Here is a 24,971-nt window from a genome sequence, read left to right as displayed (position 1 = left end):
ACCTTATTAGCCAGTTGGTTGAAAATATAAAAAGTTTCTGAACTTGTTGAGAACACGTAAACACACCTTAAAAGCTCACTTACAAAGAGACAGTATTGCAGAGACAGAACACTGGTCCCAAAAAAAAATCAAACATTTTGTAGTCACCGGCGTGCAATATGTGATCCATCTTACTGCAGATAATCTCTATCTGAATCAAAGCTCCCAAGCAGTAGAGACTTAGACAATCATATTTAGTTGAGGATTACAGGGCTAGGGAATGAGTTATTGATTTTCTAGCTGACAGATTTTAGGAAAGCAGTGCTGAGCTTTTTGCTTTGAAGCCAAAATTACAAACTTTGAGTAAGGACCACCAGCTGCAGAATGTCGTTTCATTATAATGACATATATCACCCGTTGGATCACATGCGTCCCTTTAACTCAAGCACAAATAATATCAATGTCAGGTTGTTAAGCTCTAAGTCGAAGCAGGTGTTCTCGGACCAAATGGAGCGGCGCCACACAGTCGCAGTTCCAAAGCTTTCAGCTGTTGAGGGAGCCCCCTGCCATATTGTCATAAACGGTGAGTCTCCAGCCTGAGGTGACGGGGGATCAGGGATGGAGAAGGGGGAGTGTTTTGTGGTTAAATGATTATAAAGATAAAGATGAAATGTCTCATTTTGTCCCCTGACAAACCCACAGTGATGGCAGAGGAAAGCAGGTCTGATTTGTGTTCACCAAGGAGGCAAATGCTGCCTTGTGGGAAAAATCTTTGAATTGTTACAATTAGGAGGCTTGGAGTTGGATTTCTGCTGGATAGTCACCTCGTGCAACTCTTTTGCAAGGTTTCAGAAACACACCATTTCTCCATCAAGAGGATGCTGATGTTATCTGGAGCTGCAGCTTTTACTCCAGAAGTGATTTTGGCTTAGACGACTGAAAAGAAACAATCTCATGAAACCACTAAACATCCTTTGCTGCTGCTTGCCGTACTTGGCAACCCTATAGAGAATATCAGACAGCCACGGTGTAAACAAACTGTATACTATTCTGCTGCTCTGCAAGACGGGCCAGACTTTACTAGAAACCTGTTTTTCCTTGAATATCAAATAAGCTCTGAGACCATGTAAGAGTCCTCTCTAGAGCCTGTTCCATGTGCAGAACAGAAATAGAGCTTCATAAGCAGGTCATATTCACATACAGCATCAATTACAATGTATTGTTTGCATGTAAGACAACGTCTATAAGAGCAGCTCTCTAAGGTGCTAATGGACTGAAACAGCTTTAATATATTTAGTTTCAAGCCTGTCAAGTCAGTGTGGTCTCTTATCATGGAGTCTACTGTATCCAGCTTTTTTTAAATAAAAGTTATGAATCTGGGGCAGGATACACAGAATAGCAGAAGGTCAAGATTGGTAACCAATGCCCTTTGTTGCAGTATTATCAGCTCCGCACTCCAAAGTGAACCTTATCCAAGTCCTCTGTTTTTACAGCAAGCATCAAGGGTCATCTAGCATCAGAGCTTCTGAGGGCTTTTTCTACAAAAAATCAAAGAAATCAATGCTGGACAGAACTCTTGAACTAGGCATAACAAAGTGACTAACACATTTAGAGCATGCAGGCTGAACACACTCTCTGGGTTTTTAAAATAAGAAGGTGAAACTATGTTTCTGGAAATCTTTGCTGAAAAGAATCAAGCGAATGTTAAACACATTCAAAAAACGTTGTTCGCTTTTTGCAATGTCGTTGTTCCAACAATTAACGTATTATTCCTACCAGAAGTGTCAGTACCATTGTTGGACTTAGTTGAAAGTAAATACGGAAAAAGTATTCTGGGTTTTTTCTTTTTCAGCTGACAGGGTCGCATTGATTGTCCCTGTGGCTTCCTCATTCATTCATCAGATGTGGTAGCAGCTTTCTTTTACATTACTCAGGCCAATCTTTTGTTCCCCTGATTGCAGAGCATGGACCCAATCAAAGACATTGATTCATCTGTTCAGCAACCTTCTCAACTCTTGCTTACCCCCCTCTCTAGTGAAAACTAGAGAATGGGAACAGGTGACTCTTTTTCCAGGTCAGCGCCCTGCCATTGTAGTAGTTGAAAGTAGTTTGCCCTACCTTAAGATCTTTAGAAAAAAAACACAGCTTCCTCTATTTTGAACCGTTGAAGCCAATCAGCCAAGTCATTTGCCTGCAAGGCTCAATTCTGGGTAATAATTTGAGGAAAAAGAGATCAAGGTACAAGCAAGCTTATGATCTCAGTCCTGGGAAAGCAATGACGCTGGAGGCTAGATGGGTTGCTTCAAAACACTGAGAGACTGAATGTGCTTACCCATCTAGAAACTGATAGAGATTGGAGAGATGGAGAGATGGAGAGGATGTTATGTATTCTTCTCCCTCTGTGAAGCTATTGGTGGTACAATTGAAAGAATGACCCCTGCTGGTGGTTCCACATTTCCTGGGCCAGTGAGGGGTCTTGCTACTACTGCGCTTAGTTTTTCCTGTTGTTCGGTGTAACAGCAACAGGATTTCACGGCTGCATACAAAAAGAGAGGTATTATAATAAATGCTTTTTATTTCATTTCAGCCAATGGAGAGTATCCACCGGTGGTCTCCAGCACAACCAAGCTGCCTTTTAAACCAACCGTCAGGACCACGCCCCCATCCATCGGAAGCCCTTTGATGAACTACCCTGTCACAGATTACTGTAAGTAAGAGTTGGATTACCTTTGGGGGAATGGTGTGTGTGTGAAACTCAGATGGATGTTTTTCTCCACACTGACATTTCTGTATCTGTCTCTCTCTTTGTCTTTGGTGTGCTCTCTTTCGCTCACACACTCACAAACATGTGCTCGCCTGCATTAGTGATTCACAATTAATCTACACATGCTGAGTGTGAGATGATGATTCATGGGCTGCAACAAAGTAAGTGTGCCCCCTTCTGGTCAGCGCCACATCCAAATCTGAATGAGTGCTGCAGAGATCTGCTTTGACATCAAATGGAGCAGAACGGGCAGTTTTGAAGTGTAAAATCCTCCAATTTGTCTCCTGAGAATGTCAATGGAGCCACTTAAACGGACTTGACATTTTACACCTATCTCTCTCTGTCCTGCTTCAAAAGGGTAAAGACAAGCACACATTCAAATCTGTATCTGAAGTTGTAAGTTACAGTTACTTTTATATCAAACCTGCACTACTTGTTTGAGCCTCTCTCCTGAAATATATCTGTTTCACTGTATAGTAAATATTTTTTGTCAGAAAAGGATTTTTGCTTCATACACTGTAAAAAACAACAAGTCATGATAATTTATAAGTGTGTTCTGGTAGCTCTAAATTTTGTGTTTATGTTTTCTCAACTAATGTGGATTCCAAATCTACAAACATTAATAGACTGAAATTAAGAATGAGTCAAAAAAGATATACATTATAATAAAGTTAACCAAAATATGATATATCATTAAGATGACGTTATAAAAAGTGGCTAGAAGTAGTGGATACTCCTGTCTACCTCACAGCTAGAAGGTGCCTGGTTCACAGTGGGAAAAAAGGAAACAATGTGTTGATGAAACAACAGGTCAATACAAGTTAAGTAAATTAAAATATTACAAGGTAGGATCTAGTTTAACTCAAAGTTTTTCTGTTTTGAATTAATACAAATGTATCGCAATTCATCAGTTTAGACACCAACTTCATAGATCATAAATAATCTAGAAACAGGTTGAACAAAACAGTTATACATTTCACTGTGATTTCCCTTTTACTACACTATTATACTGTTTTCAGTCTGTTGTTTTCTCTATTGAGGTAGAAAAAGAGGAAAAGGTGAAATATACTGATCAGTTTAAAATAGGAGAAACCACTGATTCAGATTTAGAAGTAACACCATCAATGATGCACTGAGAAGTGTTATTCCAGGCTAAAAACTAAGCTACTTTGAAAACAAAGTTCATCCTCTGATTTTTGTATGCCATGCTCTCATACTGAACATTTAACTTGTTCTCAATATTTATACTTTTTCTCAGCATTTACAATTACTTGCATTTTTTTTCCGGCTTACTTCATTGATTTTGATTTGTTCTCTTTTTTTTAAACCCTACATCACAAGGAGCTGGTATAGCCCACAGATTGTATAAAGAGTATTATTATTTACAGTCTATGGCAGGGATGGGCAACTTTGGCCACAGCAAGGGCCACATTCGTTTAATTCTCACTGCCAGAGGGCCAAACTGTAGGATACGAAAACCATTAAAGTCAATTATGTCTCAAAATATGCCAGTGATCAAATATTATTAAGGACATATTTCCGGTTTTCATGATTTCATGGCAGATTTTGTCACGTTTTCCAATTAATTGATATGTAAAAATGGACCTGAGGGCCACTTTGAGGGTTGATGGGGGCCGCATGTGGCCCCCGGGCCGCCAGTTGCCCACCCCTGGTCTATGGTATGGCCCAGTTGGTGGAGCAGGTGCTGTATGTACAGAGGCTATAGTCCATGTGGCACTGGACGCTGGTTTGAATCCTGATCATAGTAGTGTTAGGTGCATGACATCCCCCTCTCTCTCTTCCCACTTGTCCCGTCTGTCGACAGTTTTCTACACCATCAATGTTCCTGTTCAAATAAAGGCAAGGGCCAAAACCTTACATCATAAGTCTGATAATGTTAAAGGAGTGCATTGTTAACCTATGTGGTGCTTCTTTAATTCTTAGTCAGAAAAGGAATCTCTCAAACTGACTGCATGCCACATAGAGCATTATTTTCTCCTCCTCAGCCACTGAAACCAACAAGAGCAAACGCCCTGACTCACTACAAGAAGTAGGGCTGATGGTCGGCCTCGACAGCAAGTCTCGACAGCAGACAACATGGACAAATAGTCCACAGTGTTGTTTCCTAATATGCTAATGTGTGGATGTTTTGTGTTGTGACTTGTCTGATTGAATGTCTATGATGTGGGTCACTCTTCAGTCATGAGCACAGAGCTGTTGTTTACTCTCGAGGGTCAAACAGGGACAGTAACAGACATTAATGTTTGGCCAGCTTACATGATTTGATAATGTTACAGGATTATGCATTGAGCTGAAGCCACAGGCTTGGGTCAACAAACTCGGTCTATCAGGCAAATCCTTCATGCTGAGCAGGAAACAGGGCATTTGAGGAAACACATTATACAGAATTTGATATAAAGGGGATTCGATACAGGGGGAGTTTGCTGACAGGATTTAGATGCAAGGTTAGCAAGAAAAATGTGATTTTAATGTGCTTACACAGGTAATACTCAGTATGGATACAATAAAGCCAGCCAGACTCAAATCTCCTCAAAGGAAGATGGGACTTTCAGACCACACTGTTCTCGCCCTTGTGATTATCATAGATATTAACTTGGAGGAAAGAAGTTGAACTTGCAGTTTGGCCGTTTCAAAGACAGCCTCGAGTGGTTAACATTCGTCAGGCGTCTCCTTCAACCCCTTGTGGAGCTGATGCTTTGACGTCTGCGGGGCCGGACAGCAGCCCTGATGAGGGTTTGAGCTCAGCAGACCTGTCACTCCAACACGGCTCTCTCCTTCCCCTGACACGCTCAATGATTAACCCCCTCTCCTCTCAGTCTCCCCTTCATCTCTCTGTTCACTGTGGCACCATATCTGGACCTAGAACATTCCCCTTTGTTTCTCAATCAGCCCCCCCCATTTAAAATCTTTTATTGACAGCCTGTTAATTCACATGACTGCCCTCCCGCCTACCATCCTGTCCCACTTCTCCTCCCCCCCCTCACCCTGACTTCACCTTCATACTTTTCTTTCTTCTCACTCTTTTCCCCCTCATCTCCATTCATTCCCCCACTTTTCTGGCAGCAGTCACTTTCATTTCTCAAGACTGCCCTACTGTGTGGCAGCCGCCTCTCACTGCTGACTCATCAGTTGCTTTTTTTAGGGGGGGAAGTGAAAAAGTCAACCTCGATGAGCGTGCTTCTTTTTTCCGTCTGTGATTACCTCTCCTGATGGGAAAGCGACGCATCACTAAGCTCAATATGAGCTCCAGGCTTGTTTCTCTCTCTGACCATTTACTGTATGAGAAAGTTTGTGTGTGTGTGTGTGTGTGTGGGTGGGTGTGTATTTATGGGTGTGTGTCTTACTAAGATAATTTTTTCCAGTTTCTTTTAAAGGAATAAAATAAACTTTACAAATATCTCATTTCCACCTTATCTGCAGAAATGTTGCAGGATGTAGAAATATTGGCGTCTTTGAACAGACAGCACATTTTCATATCAAGGTGTTCTACTTCGGCTCATACAACAATAAGCAACAACACAAAGTTGTGTAGCAGAGATGAAAACTGGCATCGAATCAAAGACAGAAGGGAGGGTTGATTGAAGACACACGATTGGCTCTTGAAAATAACTGACAGCAGATGTTGGCGCCTGAGCTTTTGGCCATTACACGCCTGCTAATTAGCTGCCGAGTGGAAATATGAGTCTGTGCTTCATTCTTTACTCGTTCATAAACACCGGCCTGCGGCAAACAGTTAGCTAGTCGTTGCTACTCAGGGTTTTAGAGTGGGAGCATTAGTCACTAAGACAGATATGAGACTGATAACGAGCACTGCCATGCTAAACAGGCTTTGGTAATTAATTGGACTCTTGTGCTCCATAAGACTCGTACTTAGCATGCAGATCTGTTCACAGCGTGCCAACCTTGATCCATCTTTTCTAATGGCCGGCCAACAGAGGACAACTGTCACTGAATAAGGAGGAGACTGCAACACATGCTAAGAAAGGAAATTGGTACAAAATGAGAACATATTGATGTGTTTTCTCACCTATGCATGGAGTGCATGTTTGTATAAAAGTTCAGATGGAGTTGGGTGTGTAATAACTTCAAAAAATATGTGGAAAGCATGCAAAAAGAAGTTTGCAGATTACCTTATTGTTCTTTTATTGCACTCATTTTACCGTCTTTATTCTGAGTGAGAAGTGTTGCCGACAACTCCCGACAAAAAATAATCACAAGATGTTGAGAAAAGCTGTTGTTGAAAACTTATTAACTTGTAAATGATGTCACTGAATTACTACATCCTGCTAATTAGACTGCCTTCTTTTTCCTCTTTGACAGGCTCTTTCTCAGTAATGGCTGACTCAGTGTTGGATTTAATGGCAGATTTAGTCTACCCAAAAGCAGAGCAGTTACCTCGACATGATCTAAGAATTATATGAATCATGCTAACGTGGCTCTAAGAACTGCCACATGAAAAACTGAGACATTTAGAAAGAAATAGCAGCAGGATACATGGCAGAGGGCAATGTTCCTTTATGTAGGTGAGATGTTGTTCAAGATCCTGACAGTTGTTTGAGTAGCAGGTCCCCTGTCTTAAAGTCTCATCATGATACCAGAAATCATAACAGCAATTTTATAAAACTACAAGACATGGTTTTAATACTCTGAAAAGTAAACATGGTGGCGATTGTGTCATTGTGTCCTTTCACTATCACAAGATAGCAACAGGAAACATTTGTTCCAGTTAGAAAGAATAAGGGCAGCTGTGGCTCAGGTGGTAGAGTCGCTTGTCTCTCAATCGAAAGGTCAGGGTTTGATCCCCAGCTCCTGCAGCAACTAGTCTGCAACACAGTCTAACACTTTACACAGCAGCCTCGACCATCAGTGTGTGAATGTGTAGGTGTGACCTGCGATGTAAAAGCACTAAGAGTAATCAGAAGACTAGAAAAGCACCATACCATTAGCATTTAATCCATCATATATATATGATATGCACTTCTACAATTCTACAATTCACTTAGCAGATGCTTTTATCCAAAGCGACGTACATCAGAGAGTAAGTACAACACAAGTAAGGATCTAGAAAAAAGGGAACAATGTCAGTAAGAGCAAACGATCAGCTTTGAGTCTGATTGGACACACAGGTGCTGACAGGAAGTGACCAGAGGCAAAGCACAACATTGAGGGCAGTTCTTGAGAGCTCTAATCAGTATAGAAACCATCTTATAAGTCATCGTTATCAAACAAAAACCATCGTCATTACCATCATCATCATCAATAATATGGAGACCATCATCATTAAGTTAGTAGGTATTCATGAAAGAGCTGGGTCTTTAGCTTTTTCTTAAAGGTGCAGAGAGACTCTGCAGATCCAATGGAGTTTGGAAGTTCATTCCACCACCGGGGGGCGACAGAGGAGAAGAGTCTAGTCAGAGACTTAGGACCCTGTTGTGAAGGTTGGATCAGACGCCTTTCATTGGCAGTTGTATGCATTTGACTGATCAAAGGAGTGCCTCACCTTGTAATTGTACCCTTAATCCATGCTGATCTGAAACTAAGCTAACAACAGGCATAGCAACAACAACAAAAGAAACATAGTGAATAAAACATTTAATGGAACTTTGTTTGAGCAGTTTCATTCTCATTGCCTCTTTCAACAGCTATTCATAAACCTGAATAGGCCGACATACTTGTTCCCTTGTTCCTCGTCTTTGTTATTCACAGAGAAAGAGATATTCACAAATGTGTCTGCCTCGTTTTAATCATGCTCAGATGAGAAAACGAAAGCTGAAGCAATGCTGTCTGTATAACAATCCAATCAGAGGCAGTTCTCCAAACTTTGTCTCTCTCTCGCTCTCAGAGAACAATCCCTCACTGATCACAGTGTACAGCACTGCCCCTTCCTCTGATGGAGGCCGCTGTTTGTTATGATGATGGCGTACCACAGGTGGCAAAGTTCATGGAAAAGGAGATTCATGTAAAAGTCAGGCAGACTGTGCGACTCTCCAGAGATGTTTTAGTGTTTATCAGAATGTTTATATGAGAGTGTGCGTATGAAAGTTGAAGGTGAGAGGAGCTGACGAGGGTGCACACCACTTATTAGAGCAGACTTTCATCTGTGAGAGCACATCTTGTATTATGTGTGCCTATCACAGAACGGCTCATTAGGCCAGATGGGTGCCGTGTTTGGGTGTGTGCGTGATTGTGTGGTCATGGGTGTATGTGTGCATAACAACCCACTCATATTGATGGACCAACAAGATCGATCAGACGGGCTGAAGTGTGAAACCCACCACACCCTGGGGAGAGAGGAAACGAACAAAAAAAAATTGGCTTTCTTCAACACCAGCAGCGATAATGTCAACAAGTCGAACTTTGTTTTTCACATGAGCAACCCAAGAAAAACAATATTACAGCATTCTGACTCCACATCCTTCCTTCATTCCTTTCCCTTTAACTGAACTGATTGCCATCTCAGAGTAACCCATTAAGTACGGTAAGATTTACGACTTAAGCTCTGTTTGGCTTTAAAGGCTTTTCTGCTCCAGTGATGGATTTACTTTAACAGTCTTAACTCTTCTTTACCTTGTTGGGTGGTGAAAATACTGACTTGAGGGATCAATTTACTCCTGCTGGATGGAAGCCAGACACAACTCCAGCTCTCCCTAGAACAGAATTTTTTTTTTTACAGTAGGAGTGCATTTGCTAAGACCAGGATCAACTCCAAATTGTTTTCTAACCATAGCAGGTGTTTTCAAGTGTTTTTGAAAGTATGACTCGCTGTAAATTGACTCTGCTGGCAACCAACTCAAAAGAGATGTTTGTAAGAGAAGAGGAGCTCAGTATGAAGTACTGATGTTGGATTTCATATTGGTTGACCTTGCACCAGACCAATCACGAGGCTCAGAATAACAAATATTATGTCTGACTTGCAGTTCAGCGAGGTGTCCAGGGGTAATACTTGTCATCACTCTGGCATGCGGCAACAGAAACTAGGAGGAAGCTGTGAAAGCACATTCTCTCTCTCTGATGGGCTGTACTTTCTCAGAATTTAGTCTCAGGAATTTGATTCAGCTGTATTTTTTAGTTCTGAAACTAATTCAACTCCTGCTTTAGTCTCTATGTAATTATCTGAAAGGTGCAAGTTTGTCAGAGCAAGTTAGCTAAAGTTAGCAGCAGCTATGAAGCTCACAGCACATTTCCTCTCTGAAAAATGTTTAAGACATTGATTTTTTTTAAGTAAGACTTTTTAATTTAGTGTTTTTTTTATCAGATTTAATCACCTATTATTTGCAATAGAGGGCAAATAATAAAATCATATGAAATATGAACTCTAAATGAATCCTAGCTTACATTAAGGTGAGTATAATGAGATTGCAGAAGTTCAGCTTCCAGACTGCCTGAAAGTTACCTCTGCAGATAATGCACCAGCAGGTTTACAACCTTCAACATTGAACAACAGAGGGTGATTATAAGACTCTGTACACATGTCAGTTCTCTATAACAAAAGAATCCTGCTTGGTTGATGATGTGGCTACAACAAGAAAAGGTTCAGATGCACTATTTCTCTAAATAACTCAATTAGAAATTACTGATGTGTTGCTCAAGCCAGCCTTCTGTGGTTATCTTCCTCAATCAGAGAGAGTGGATTTTGGCGAGAGATTCTCATAGCACTTTCTCAAATCCAGGGCTTCAAGGGTAATAGGCTCTACACAGCAGGCTACTGATGTTGTGTTGTTGAGCATCATAACTTCAAGTTGCACTCCTGAGCCTGTGCCATCTGTTATGCTTTTATGCTTTTATGCTTTTATGCTGCCACCATCAAATCTACTATTTTTGCAAAAAAATATATTTTTAATTATCTCATCACAAAATGGTTTTAATACACCAAGCAAATAAGTGAGAGCCATGTGAGCTGCTCTGTTTCCTGGAAGACTTCAACTTCAGCCAGTGTCAGATTTGCAGCCCTGCTCTGAAATGAATGATAAGTAGTTCAGAGCCGAGCAGAGGGAGAAAGAGCTTCTTCACTCCCCGGTCGTCTTCCCCTCTGCTCTGTGTTCACAAGCCTTGAATCAGGATTTAGTGCTGTGGTGTTAAGTCTGTCCACGTCCATCTGACAAGACTAATCTAATTACAGTGAAAAGAACTCCAATTAGCACTGACACATGGGATTACACTGGAAACGAGGAGGAATGTTTGTCACCTGTGATCCTGTCACTACGCCCACGCTGCAATACTGCAAGTTGATAGTAGCTGCTCATAGAAGAAGTTCAGTCTAGTAAGCCTTCCCAGTATAATACAATATTTTCATATCGGGTTATTTGATGTGAAAATGAAGCGCTGGGAATGTTTAAGTGGATTGACCGTGAGAGAAATAGATTGATAATAAGTACTTTTTTCTCTGTGAAATTCATCCTTTCTTTCACCTTTAGTGTTCCCATGAAATCAAAATAGATTTAAAGTTGATGTTGAAGTCAATATTTGATATTATAAACCAACATACTCTTGGTTTAATTCGAAATTTTCAAGTAAATAAAAACAAATGTTCATGACTAAAGTTTGTAATATTTCCACCTGGAAACTGGTGCCAGTGATGCAGCCTTTTTAGCCCCATGATAATTGCTTGCCTTGTTAAAAATGTTCTAGCTGTTGGGTTTAAAAAAACAACTTTGCCATGTAAAAAAAAAAAAAAAAAGTTTAAACCTTGTGGGATGTTTTGAAAAAGAGTGATCTCTGTTGGTCAAAAATTCCTCTGAAAAAGATTCTTCATAAAAACCTCCTTTATTCATTTGTGATATTCTGACGTTCTGTCAACAATAGAAAATACATTGTTTCTATTTGTTTATACAGTAGTTGTATTTTGTACATCTATTTGCAATACTGTACTGGCCCTTGGCATCAAAGTGGGTTAAGTGATAACAGAATAAAATAGCAGTTCAGTGGGTATTTGATGTTTCCTAAATTGCATGTGTAAGTGAATACAGAACATGTGCTTTGGCAGCTGTGAGCTCTATAAGTGATACATGTCATTTTTTTCCTTTCCCTTCAATATGCAGCCAAAAAATGGATTTTTCATACCTGTGGAGCTGTGGGAGCTGAAGGCCCGACTCCCGCTCAGTGCCTCAATTCCTACAGGAATAGCAACGTCAACGTGACAGTCGGCACCCGAGGGCCCTTCAAAGGCATTCAGAAGTGGCGAGTCCAGGAAACTGGCACTTACAGGTAGGCCTGTCGCCAGAGTATTGACTGTTGAGTGTTTTATTCAGAAGGGGTTCTGCAATTTTACACAGTTCCAATACAGACCATGAAAACAATGTTTTACAGAAATTCTAGTAAGATAAATTCCTGCGGCCGGTTTGTGGGCATCTCAGCGTGTGCTGCTGCCCGTTTACTGTGACAGAAGCTTTCATACTTACAGTAGATACAAATATCAAATAGCTGCTGATGAAGGAACCTTAATCAGGAGATCTTAATGTAGTTTAGGTTTTACACATTAGACCTATTTTACAATAACAACCTGATTACATAATAGAGTCAGAGAAATAAAAAAAAACTCAACCAGCCACCGCTCGAAATGTGATGAAATGCTGTGTGATATAAAGTTATTGAACAAGCTGATTAAGCTAACTAGCTGTTAGGTGGGGGTTGTTTCTGTAGTAAATCTTCAAAGATGAAATCGTGAAACAGACTGTGGATCATCTTAGATTTATTCAGCCATGATCAGACAACATAGAAACACAACACACATGGCTGACAAAGTGCGGAACAAGATATCACAATCATTGACGATCATTGGCAAAGTGGCCATCATGGGCCAAGAGGCAGAATCTTCATCTTCACAGTGTTGCTTATATTACAGCCCACAAATTCCCGACTGCTTCGTTACATCTCTAAAAGACTAGAAAGAAGACATCACCTTGACTCGTAAATATCAGACATATACATTTCTTCAGTCTCAGAGTCACATTTCCTTTTCAGCTCACAACAGACACTTCAATCCAAATATAACTCTGCTGCTATGAGGTCTCTAACACATGTGTATTACAGCTTCACAAACCTAAAAGAAGAATTACTCTGATGGTTGACACAATTCAAAGATATATCCACAAAATTATCAAGATGAATGAATCCATGAAAATACGTACTAACACTAGCTTAATCAGTTAACTGCTTCATTCAATCATCACCGATTAGTTGCATTGTGTGAAAAACATTTCTATAGATGTTCATTAAGCACCTTGTTTTTTTGATAATTCAACAGGTCCGTAATGATTACATCCAACTCTTACCTGATGATGCTCGCTAATAGAGGAACATTACTGTACGACATTATTTCATTAATGATCAGGTGATGGAAGACTACATACCATCTACAGATCATGCAGAGAGAGAATGTTACTTATATTTATTAAATGTGTTTCTTGATCCACCTCTGCAGACAGTTAATATATGGAAAGTGTCTGCTCTCAAAAAGTGTGTGTTGTGCACTTCCTGTTTGTTCCCAAAGTTAAAGTTTGTCACAACAAGATCAACTGAGAACCCCATAAGTCCTTTAGATTGTTGCAAAAGGTAAAGTTACATAGAAAGTCCTGTTAAAGGTAGAAAATGTTACACTTTTTAGAAACCCGCAGCTGTTGAAGGTCGACGCCACCACAGTAATGGCGGCTTGTCAACTCTGATTTCCCGCCGCATTGGTCCATACATTGTTAAAGAAATATACAGAATACACAGATTTCAGTATTATGGAACCACACTAGACGATTTGGAAATACAGCAAGACACACACAAATATAAATCATATAAATCAAACATCAACCTCACCTCACCTTTATCCTTTTTTATACTACACCCACTCGGAAACAATTATAAACCTCTCTCTCATGGGTTTCAGGAGATTGTGGGGCCAATTAGTTGCATACACCTTGCCTCATGAGCACTCGGCTTACAAACAGTATACAATACAGACGTGCCCTCTCCTCCTCAGCCATCAGCTAACTCTGTGAAACTCACATTTATCACAACAATGCAGACTCTTCCTCACACCCACATCCACTCCTCTGTGCATCCGCAGCACATCAATCTTCCACAAGCAAACATGAGAAATATCACTATCAGATTCTTGCAGGAGAGAGCAGAGGCTGGTGTAATGGCAGCTTAATAGTATGATTCACTCTACACCTGACTCCAAAAATCCAAGAACCACCCACCTCCATGTCTGTGCTGGTGGCCTTTAAAACTACTATGAGGAGTTTTGTAACTGATTATGGAACAGTCACAGTTTAGTTCTGATGTCTCTATGTGACCTACAGCGAGAAAACTGTCCATTGATATCGTCCTTCTTAATGCCTGTTACAACTGTCAACAAGTCCATTCCAATGAACACAGACCAATGAGCCTATGGATGGATTTCTGCAGCAAGGTGCTGATTTACAGTTTAGTAGCCAATTAAAAGTAATAAGGAACATGTTTTCCACAGACACCAAACATTCATGTATCTAGTTGTTTTGTTGTAGTTTCTCTTGTTGTTTGTTTCTTTCCATCTCTCTTTCTGCATTCCAAACACAGTTTCAGCAGACTGCAGTCTGGTTCTGCTCAAGGTTTCTGCCTCGTCACAGGAAGTGTTTTCTTGCCCCTGTTACTAGCTAAATGTTGCCAAGGGCTTTGCTCATTGTGGATTAATATTGGGTCTCTAATATTACAAAGGATATGGTCTGGACCTGCTCTTTGTTGTAAAATGTCTTGACATGACACTTGTTGGCTGATTGATTGGGATTGAGTAAAGAATCTGATTTATTTTAACAATAAAAACCACCAGGAAGATAACTGGGGAAACAAATGTCAGGCTCTCCTTCAATCAGTTCTAAATGACGTCTCTTCCTCCTGGACAGGTGTATAGTATGCATGGCTTGGCTGCTGCAGGTGTAATGTCTGCAGCGGTCACAGGAGAGTGGCCTGCTGTAAAACATGATGCACTTTCTACCATATGCTGTTGGTTTAATATGATATATGATATTGGTTTTAAAAACTGTTGTTCTATCAACTAAATTACTTCTGCTGAGTAGCCAAGTCTGAGTATGTATTTCACAATTTATATTGTCATTTTAAAGTTATTGATTTAAGATAGCAACACTCACCCAATTACCGCATTAGGGCATCTCGCAAAATATGTGTTTTTAATTATAAAAGCAGTTATTTCTGTTCTACTCTACAATACAAACACACAGACTCAGGATCAGGAAGAACACCAGGTGTATCACTTTTTGTCTACTGGGATCGCAAAAAATAATCGACACAAAATGAAAGTTTCTAACAGCCGCTTAAAGGCTTCAAAATACCTCAACAGTCAACACCTTGACCTCAAACTGTGCCCTGCCTGAGGATTAATGCTCTCATATCCACAGCCTTGTGCAGGGATCAATGTTCCTTCTGTGGGAATTCATGACAACATAAGGCATTTAACTTGGATTTGACTTTGACGGTTCAGACAAAAATGTCTCTGAGAGCCGCAAGCCTCCCACGTCAACACAAAAACAAAGACACACACACACACCGCCCGGCTCCGCCAAAACCCTCCAGTCATAAAATACTTTAGCATGGACGGGACTTTCTTAACACATGTCACAGAGTGTTACAAAAACACCTTCTGTCTCCTCACTACTTCCTGATTCGTGGTCTGTATGTGGCCTGGTTTTGCTGGCAGAACCTGAAAATGAAGCTGACAGACGGCCACAAAGATGAATGTGTGCTCTGCATCTCCCAAAAGCCATTAGGCAAACAGCTGAGGTAGCTACTGAGCACCGGGCATCATTCTCTCTCTCTCTCCCTACCAAGCACCACCCGGGGGAAGAGAAATATCGAAGCGCTCCAAAAAACCAATCAAGTTGTTGTTTTTTCTGGCAAGAAAACTGGAACATTTGAAATGACTTTCTTTCTTCTGCTAAAGTGTGTAATTCTATGTTTGTTTCTGTTTGTTTGTGGGCCAATGCACTCTGTAGTCAATGTATTTGTGTGTGCTTCAGAATACAAGACTACACTTAGTCAAATATTTTTATTAAAAGCACCTGTGGTGAAAGTGTCTTAATTGAATGTTGTGCTGTCATGAAGTTTTAGGAGGAATACATTGAAAACTATTTATCAGCCTCAGGTTATTTTTTTACATTTAATATTCTTTATCATTAGAATAATTATCTTGTGAAAGAGTTTATTGTTTTATTGCTTGTTGTTCATGGTCTCATCTGTGTGCGTTAATCCCCAGGATAACAGCCTACGGTGCAGCTGGCGGGCGAAGCGTATTGGCCATGAGCAGGTCACACGGTGTTTACATCACAGGAGACTTTCTGTTGAGGAGGGATGATCATATTTACATCCTAGTGGGACAGCAAGGAGATGACGCATGCCCCAATGTAAGTATGTTTCAATTCAATTCATGGGGGCCAATTCATGTTCAATAAAACATGAAGACCTAAATTCTGGACAATGTTGTAAAAGCATCATAAAAATAAGACATGAGTTTTAATGCAGATTCAGTTCATGGTTCTGTTTTTAAATAGATCCAAATACTGTAAGGATTTAGCTCTGTGAATAAGTAGGAGATGGTAAATGGACCTGAGCCTGTGTAGCACTTCTACTCTTCTGACTACTCAAAGCGCTTTTTACACCCCAGGTCACACCTACTCATTCACACCACATTCACACTCTGACAGCAGAGGTTGTGTCTATCAGTGTTAACTAATCCCATTTACACACATTCACATGCGGGAGTAATATGGGGTTCTTCATAAGGAGATTTGGACTTGTGTGGTCCGCTGCAGGAGCTGGGGATCAAACCCACAACCCCCAGTTGAGAACCGACTCTACCACTGAACCACAGCCAAGCATCCCATTAATATGTTACAGGAGAATCTTCCTATAACATATTTCTCTTTAATAGACCAACATATACTAAAGATGTAACAGTTGTCTTTCATACCTGTTTCTGTTGCTGTGCAAGTAGCAAATGTTAAAAGATTTGAGTTTCTTACAAGGTGAACTGAAATATATCCCCATTTATGACTGGTGAGTCGAGCTTCAACATAAGTTTCCCTCCATTTTTGCAGTAAAAAGGGATGTCAATATATTTAAAATGTTTGTTTAAAGAGTGGGGGGGGGCTTTATTTAGACAGGACAGTGGATATAGTTTGAAGTGAGGAGAGAGAGTATGTATCGACCCTGCAGGAAAGGAGCTGCAGGTCAGACTATGACCCAGCCACCCGCTTGAAGGACTACAGCCTCACTGCACAGGCTACGACCTAACTGTTAGGCCATCAGCGCCCTGGGCTTTAATAGTTGCACTTTTGACAAAAGGAAAAGACTTCAGAAATACTGCTTTAACTGTCATCCAGCTGGAGGGGTGGAACATGTCTGCCTTTGATTGACAGCAGGTGGCAGACAGAGTGCAGGCATTACACTGTGGGGCACAACAGACAGTTTGTGGTACTAAAGATTTAGAAACACACCAGCATCTACTCAATCGAAGGTGACATTAACATGCAGCTTAATGTGCAGCAGATGAACAGCTACAGCCTGCAAACTTACTTTGGCTTTGTTATTTTCTCCAGTGAATGTAAATATCAGTAGTGTTGTATCTCATTAAGGTCACCTTAAGGTCGCCTCATACAAAACACTTTTCTGTTCCTGAAATACAAAACTTCAAGGAGTAGTTTTAGAAAAAACAATAATTATAACGCAGATGTCTTCCTTTCACTGTCTGATATCTCTGAGAATATAAAAAGACTTGCAGAGCAGATATAAATGTTGTTGCATACTGAAAAATGCAATTTCATTTCAGATGGTCTTTAATATGATAACTTGTACATTCCAAATATAAAGAAACCAAGCGTCAGGTTAATCCTCTCATCCTTATGAGGTCCCTGTACATCAGTTTGGACACCCATGCTCTAAAGTGTCACATTTTATGGTCTCCCAACGACTGTTTACATCTGCGATCAAAACTCCCAGTGATCTCTCCATTGTCTCTCCTAAGTGTACTTGTGTTGTTTTGCCTGAGGTGGCTGTCATCCATTATGCTCTGGAGTTTGTTCACTGGCAGCAGAGTGGCTTGCTTCCCCTCACAGTTCAAAACACTGAGACTAAAACCCTTACAATCCCTCCAGTCGCAGATGAAACCATCCATCATCCCCTATTTACCCCGCCACTGAAAATGGAGGAGAAAGAGGGTCAGTTATCATTAGCACTTATTTCTGGTTGTTTTCAGAAGAGGGAATAACCAGCAGATTCTGAAATGTATGGCAAAACAAAATCATTGTGGAATCGATATCATTTTGTAGAAATCACACACTAATAGTTTGTGGTTTTACCACTTCTGATAAAGGATATTGAGGATAACACATTGTTGTGTGGTGAATCAATCTCTGTCTACAGATAAAGCTACTGTTGTACACATTAACACATTTCTATATTAAAGAGGGAGAAAATGTCATATATCTGCTAGGCTTTTCTTTAAGAAACAAAGTTCATAGTTCTTTAAACTGTGTATTTTTCAAAGACTACCCCAGTTTGTTGACATTTGTTTTAGTTTTATTTCATTCTTATTTATGATAAGGCCTCTATATTAACTGGTTAGCAAACTTATATTAAATAGACAAGTGCTCTAGATGAAGTGTAAAACCTGAAACAGTCACACACTAGAGTAAAGAAGTAGCAAAGATCAAGTTGAAACCACAGAGGTTATTCCAAGAAGTGATTCAGCTCAAGTGCCTGATGTGTTTGGTCACTTTGTTTTTATAAGAGACAGAATGAGTAGCTTAGCAGGCAGGCGTCCACACCACTGTCATCCAGTTATTAGTTTTTAACACGCTATGTCTTAAAGTGCTCAGCAGACAGGGACTGGGCTGTTCCAAAGTGAGACTGAAGTCGTTTAAGGTTCCTCTTATTTCCCCCCTGTTCTGACAGCGAGAGGCGGTCGCTCTCCAAAGGTTTGCTCTAACGGTGATTTGTGCTGTGGAAGCGTGTTCTCTCACACCTTGCCTCCCCTCTGGGGAGGGAAATAATGCCCCCCCTTGTTCTGACAAATACTCACGCTCTCTGTGCTTGTCCTTGGCTTTCTTCTGTGCATACACACATACAGAGAATCACAAGAATACACACACTCCCAGCTCCTTGTTTTTTCTCTCTCTGACACAAATTCAACTTAACAGTTAGAAGCTGCAGAGGCAGAACAGGCTGGGAGGGAGAAAGAGTGAGGAAGACTCTCCCAGAAAAATTTGGATGCACTGTCTTTTACCCCCTCAAACTGTCAATCACATTCACTTAAGTCCTATCCCCTCCTGCCTTCAGAAATTTGGCAAAGACAAATGAGGGAGCGTTGAGCGACTTGTATGTTTGTGTGTCTGAGAGAGGTCCAGACAGAGTGAGGAGAAGAAACTCAAACCCTCTCACTCTCAGAGAAGGACTAGCTCCAGGCAGTTGAGCATGATAGCACACACAAGGCAGACACATCAATTCACAGAAACTCAGCTGTGTTAAAGTCCCCGCATCGAACATCGTTTGCCAACAAAACGTCCACTTTCATTTTTGTAAAGAGGCTGTCTCTCCGGGAAACAGAGTGAGACGACGAGCTGACTAACAGGCTGTCTGTGTCGGTTAGCATGATGAAGTGACACAAAACGTAATGACAGTATTATCATTTTCTCTCTTTTTTTTCATATCCTTCAAAAAGAGTTTCATGTTAAGTTATTTGTGTATTGTTGTATATATGAACATAATGTATTTGTAAATAAAGCTTTCTCACTTTGTAACCCGTAAGTAAAAAAAACAAAATACTGAAATGTAATCATTTTCAGGGGTAAAACTCAGATTCACATCAGCAGAGCGTTCAAATCTTCAGTGTAACATGTCCAGGTAGATATTGAAGTTGTTTACATACTTTACTTTGCATTGCTGCATTTCTTGGCCAGGACACTTTTGTAAAGGAGATTCTTAATCTCAATGAGGCTTTCCTGGTGAAATCAACTTTTTTTTTAGTCAAAATCCTTTTATTGAAATACAAACACGGTGTACATGAAGCGCAGTTCTGATCAGTCACTGATATTAGAGGATTTTATAAATAAACACTAAAGGTAGTTAACAGTCACATCTACATAAGAAGAGTAAGAGACATGCACAAAAATAAAGCTATTAACTGCACATGGTAAATAAGTAAAGCATGGACCTACAACAACAGCCTGTGTTACCGTTTTACTTTTTGGGTTAATGAAAATAATGTAAACAAAAAACGAAACAAAAACAATAACAATAAACAAAATATCCATTATAAAACAATCCCTGCCCTGTCACTGCCAGTGTTGATATGGTATGTGTTGAGATAATTTCCCCAGTCCCATTAAAGACCTAGTTGTGCATCTGAAAGAGAGAGATGATCAAGCTGCATCTGGATGTGAAATAAACTTTAAATTAAATAAAGTATGACAGATTAAAGGGATTTGAACAATTCATGATACTGCTTATTATATATAGTCTGTAAAGCAAAGGGTGTCAACTAATGTGATGCAAGTCAACACATTACAGGCTTGTTTATGTCAAGTCACTGTTTTTACAGTGCTCATTTAAAGGGGGGACAAACAACACAATGCAGGTCACTTTACAGCCGATGGCGTCATAGATAGAGCTCCTGTGAGCAGTTCTTAGCTGGTTCTGAAACATACAGATATTAATACTGATACATCTCTGACATACAAAGACAAACGAGACCTTCTTCTGCAACAACACTGAATATTTCTCTAGATTTATTTGTAAGGCATGAAAGTGCTGCTGCAGGAAAACACAGATCATGAGGAGAGATGAAAGGTACAACTTTGACCACAGGGGGCGCCGATATTGAGACAAACTGACATTTCCTCACAGCTTTACCACAAACACAAAATACCTGTGTGATAAAATGAGCTGTTTTCATATTCATACACTGTTTGAAGTTCATGGATGACCTTTGTTGATTTTCCAAAATGTTGCATTAGTGGGGAAGCTCTGTTAATTTTGTTGTAAACAAAGCCATATATATAACTATCCTGGGCCTCTCTACATTGTAAAACATTTAAAGTTTTCATTGATGTTGATATTCAACATTAAATTAGATTAACTATGTTTTTTTACAGAACAGCTTAGCTCATATATTAGCACGTACACATATATTTCTGTGTTTGTGAAATGAAAACTATTCAGTAAGTATATTAATAATAATTAGTTTTTGTCATTCTAACCAGCTTCAGTCTCTCCCATAAGTTGTCAGACCGCCTAGTGATCCACTCCAGAGTCGTCTTCTTCTGCCAGTAACATGAATCCATCTCTCTGAACAGAGAGCTGTTTTACAAAAGTACGATGGATTTACACACATGGGGGAAACTCAGGCTACATGGGAAATCATTAAAAACTCATATCTCACCAGAACTTACTCTATAAGAGGAACATTAGCTCTTGCGTCTCAGCTCTTTGTAATTTGTAATCTCTGCTCAGTATTTTTCTCACTGTTGTAATGCCGCAGCCTTAGACTCGAGGCAGCTGGGGTTTGGCAACCGCTCAGCTTTCTCATTCTCAACTGACATCCATGAAAGCAACTCTACAGCGAACTGACATCTCTCTTCCTCCCTGCAGTCCAACGCCATTCTGAATAAGATGTGCCTGGAACAGAGCGGCCCGATGGTGAACAAAACACAAGTGAAAGGCGGCGGAGGAGGAGGTGGCGGGGCTACATATGTGTTCAAGGTAAGAAGGCGCTGAGGGAAAAGATGCTCTCAGGGACAGAAGGATATTTTTTATACTAGAATTTTAGAAACTGCACAAAGTTTGCTGAGATTTTGATTTAAATGTTATATAAGTAGGGACATATGACTATAAATTATGTGTTCTATTTAAGTTATTTAAATGAATGAGATACTGTCAGAGGCCTGCAGTCATTCTTTTTATCAAAGGTCATAAAGAACTGGAATCAAAACTAAGCAAGAGACATCCCCAAGTCTTCACTGAACATAAGCGTACCTATAGGCTGTTCTCTGATTGTTTAAATTATTTCTATAAGAAATAGTTTGACTTATGTGGAAAGGTAGAGATCTGAAGATTGATATAATTTGATGTTATTAATAAAACCATTTAGAATGCTTCTGTGTCATAGAGGCTGTGAAAATGAATGTACTTCACTTCATTGATAACATGGTACCATGCGCTAGTTTTGAGATTCCTCTGTTGGCTTTCAGTGTCTGTGAGACACAATAGCAGGGTTCCCACTCGTCCTGGACAACCTGGAAAACAGGTGACTAATTTTCCAGTACTGAAAATGACAGAAAAATGTCCTGGAAAATCACGTCTTGTCCTGGAAAATTATTCCAACACTCTCCTACAGAGTTGGACATTTTCACCGCCACACGTTAATAAAAGAAGCAATTTGTTACATAATCCACAACGCAGATTGAATTGAAATCTATAGATCATGTAATGGCTCTGCCTCCCCCTCGTGTCAAAAGTGAATATTTATTTACAATTTAGTTGAGCGAAAAGATCCTTCACAAAAAGAGAAAAAAACACTATGAAAGTGAATTTGTGCCTGACAAAGGTGAGAGTGAAATACAACTATTTCATACGTTTGATAAATGCCAAATGGCAAAATGTATAAACTGCAGATCAGGAAAGATAACTGCGTCACATGAAAGAAAAGGTTAATTTGCACAATAAATAGGTACCCAACTGTGTGAGTCAAACACGGGCTGAATACTGGCTAACCTTTAACTTTGCTAGCATTGTCTCTTCAAATGCAAAACTGTGTTGTTAAGGGTAAAAAATGGACCATAACATGATATTAAATATTTAACCTTTGAAGCGATACCTCACAGTGTGGGTGTGATTAACCTTGTTAAAGACTTCACTTAATATTGGTGTGGCACGATCACGGTCTATCATACCAGCTCCATCATCGCTGAAAATGTCCTGGAAAATGATCTCTGGAAAAGAGTGGGAACCCTGAATAGGCTCTCTGCTCACTGTAAAGCCCTCTGAGACACTATGACACGTAGAGATCTGCTCCAGACGTCCAGCATGGAGGAGTTCATGAGATGCTTTAGACACAAAGATAAAGTGTGGTCGGTGGGCAATGTGGGAGCGATACAAGGGTTGAACAAGGCCAGGCCTTTCATCTAAAAGACCAGGACTGTTGTCATATTCAGACAAAATGTCAAAGCTGAGTTATTACATAAAACAAAAACTCAATTTTGAGTTATTATTTCTAACCTTTAAACCGGCCGGACGAAGCTTTCATGTGATCAGTCGTAAAAAAAGCAACTGTTAAAAGGCGTAGGCTGTTTCTCGGCCCAAATTAACCCGTGTTAACAACATGATTTTAGTTTTCATACCTGTGACGTATAAATAAGCGATCATTAGAGGATATGAGGTTCATCTTTTCTTTGACGCAAATAAGCATATTTCCAATATTCTTCAACTTCTCCTTGGAAGAGTGGATACCACTACAAACAGTATATCTAACTGTAAACTATGTGATCCAGTTTGACAAAGGAGTGTATATCCCCCTCATCATCGCTGCTGGGGGAGGTGGCCGGGGCTACAGCAGCCAATCAGAGACCCAGCTGGAGCAGATGGACTATGACCCTAGCCAACCGGGACGCAATGGGAAGTCCCACTCTGCAGGTACACTACACAAAGCTTTGATATGTGTGTTGTAGAGGGATAGAATAGATACATTATCGTTCCTTGTTTGTTTAAGCCCGGCACAGTCTAGGTCTGTGAAGACTGTTTCGTCATGAGCCGGGGATCCGGCCGAAGATTTTAATACGTTTTTTTCTTAGCACTGTAACTTTTGCTGCTTTGCTAAAGTGCTCATGATGGATAGGCCGGATCTTTGTAACATAAGAATAAGTAAGGTCTTTTACCTGCTTTTTGTAACATAACAATGAGTAAGGTCTTTTACCTGCTTTTTGTAACATAACATTGAGTAAGGTCTTTTACCTGCTTTTTGTAAAGTGTCTCGAGATAACACTTGTGAGTGGTTGTGAAAGAGCTAGATACAGGGAGGGAGCCATTGGATATGAGAAATTGCGAGTGTGATAGAAAATGACTGAGAAGATGAGAGTAGATGACTAACACTCCCATTACAGAGGGGTTGTGTATGTGGCTTATCGCTCCCTATTTCATGATGAGAAATCTGTGTGTGTTTGGTCCTCCTCTGCATGCACACAAACTAATAAGCTGAGTTTACAGATAGCCTGAAGTGGAAGTGTTTATTAGCATGTCTACCTGAACTTGTAAACACATTCATTTATCCTGAAGGTGTTTCCATCTTTCTTTATGCATAACTTTCATAACCATTCCACCTCCATGTGCCAGGGTTTGTTTTAGAAAAAACAAAACACAGTGTGGACCTGCTCATGATTATTCATATACGATGCACTTTGTCCCTGATAATTTGTGGGCAGAACTACGTGCTCTTTCCCTTCAGCCTAATGTTACACCACTGCTCAGTGCAGTACCATTATTCATGTCCTCAGAGTTGACGAGCAGCCCAGATGCAAAAAACACTAGATATTGATTTTTGCATCTTCACAAAGCTAGAGGTTTACTTTTGAGGAAACTCTGTGAATGAAAAATGAAATATGCAGCATGTCTTGGGGGGCGGTTGGAGCTAGTTCGGTGAGATTTTTTTTTTTTTTATCCATTTGTTTGTAGCTCTCAGGCTTCAGAGGAGGAGGCTGAAAATGAAGGGGAAATTTAAATTGGCCCGCTTTGGGGATATAGGAGGGATACATTCAAATTGTATTAGCTGTAACTGTAATCTTGTGGCACCAGGTCTCTTGTAAAGGGATTATCAGGTTTCTGTGGTGCGGGCTCTAACTAGTTTGGTTCTCACAAACAACATTTCTGCAGTTTGGCACATTTTTTTCCCCACCTCTTTGATCCATTTAAGAAGCCGCTCCCTCTGCCTCTCTCTCTGTCTCTCTGATTCACCACACAGCCCAATACCTCCCGTCATGTCAAAGATGTGTTGTGTTTGTTGACAGGTGGAGGCGGAGGTTGGAATGACACTGCTCCTGTCAGTCAGGGCGGTAGACCGCTGGTGCTGGGAGGCCAGGGAGGGCAGGCCTGTCATAAGTTCTGGCAGACCCACGGTGGATTCGGGGGTGGCGGTGGCGGCTGCATAGCTGGGGGAGGCGGTGGAGGCTATAGAGGTCAG

At 40.4% G+C, this 24,971-nt stretch overlaps 1 protein-coding gene across 2 annotated transcripts in view; it reads left to right on the top strand.

The window, feature by feature from the left end:
- The window catches only part of alk (ALK receptor tyrosine kinase), a 385,940-nt gene that overhangs the window by 333,549 nt on the left and 27,420 nt on the right, over positions 1-24,971 (top strand). For both annotated transcript variants that reach the window (XM_061062375.1, XM_061062374.1), the window contains exons 11-16: positions 2,567-2,686; positions 11,803-11,968; positions 16,002-16,149; positions 21,392-21,502; positions 23,290-23,431; positions 24,799-24,966. In XM_061062375.1, the coding sequence (XP_060918358.1) occupies positions 2,567-2,686; positions 11,803-11,968; positions 16,002-16,149; positions 21,392-21,502; positions 23,290-23,431; positions 24,799-24,966 (855 nt within the window). The remainder of the gene's footprint in view (positions 1-2,566; positions 2,687-11,802; positions 11,969-16,001; positions 16,150-21,391; positions 21,503-23,289; positions 23,432-24,798; positions 24,967-24,971) is intronic.

Source organism: Labrus mixtus, chromosome 18 (assembly GCF_963584025.1).
Source record: "Labrus mixtus chromosome 18, fLabMix1.1, whole genome shotgun sequence".
Taxonomy (NCBI): Eukaryota; Metazoa; Chordata; class Actinopteri; order Labriformes; family Labridae; genus Labrus; species Labrus mixtus.
Note: the sequence above shows the minus strand (reverse complement) of the source record. Positions and strands in the feature narration are given on the sequence as shown.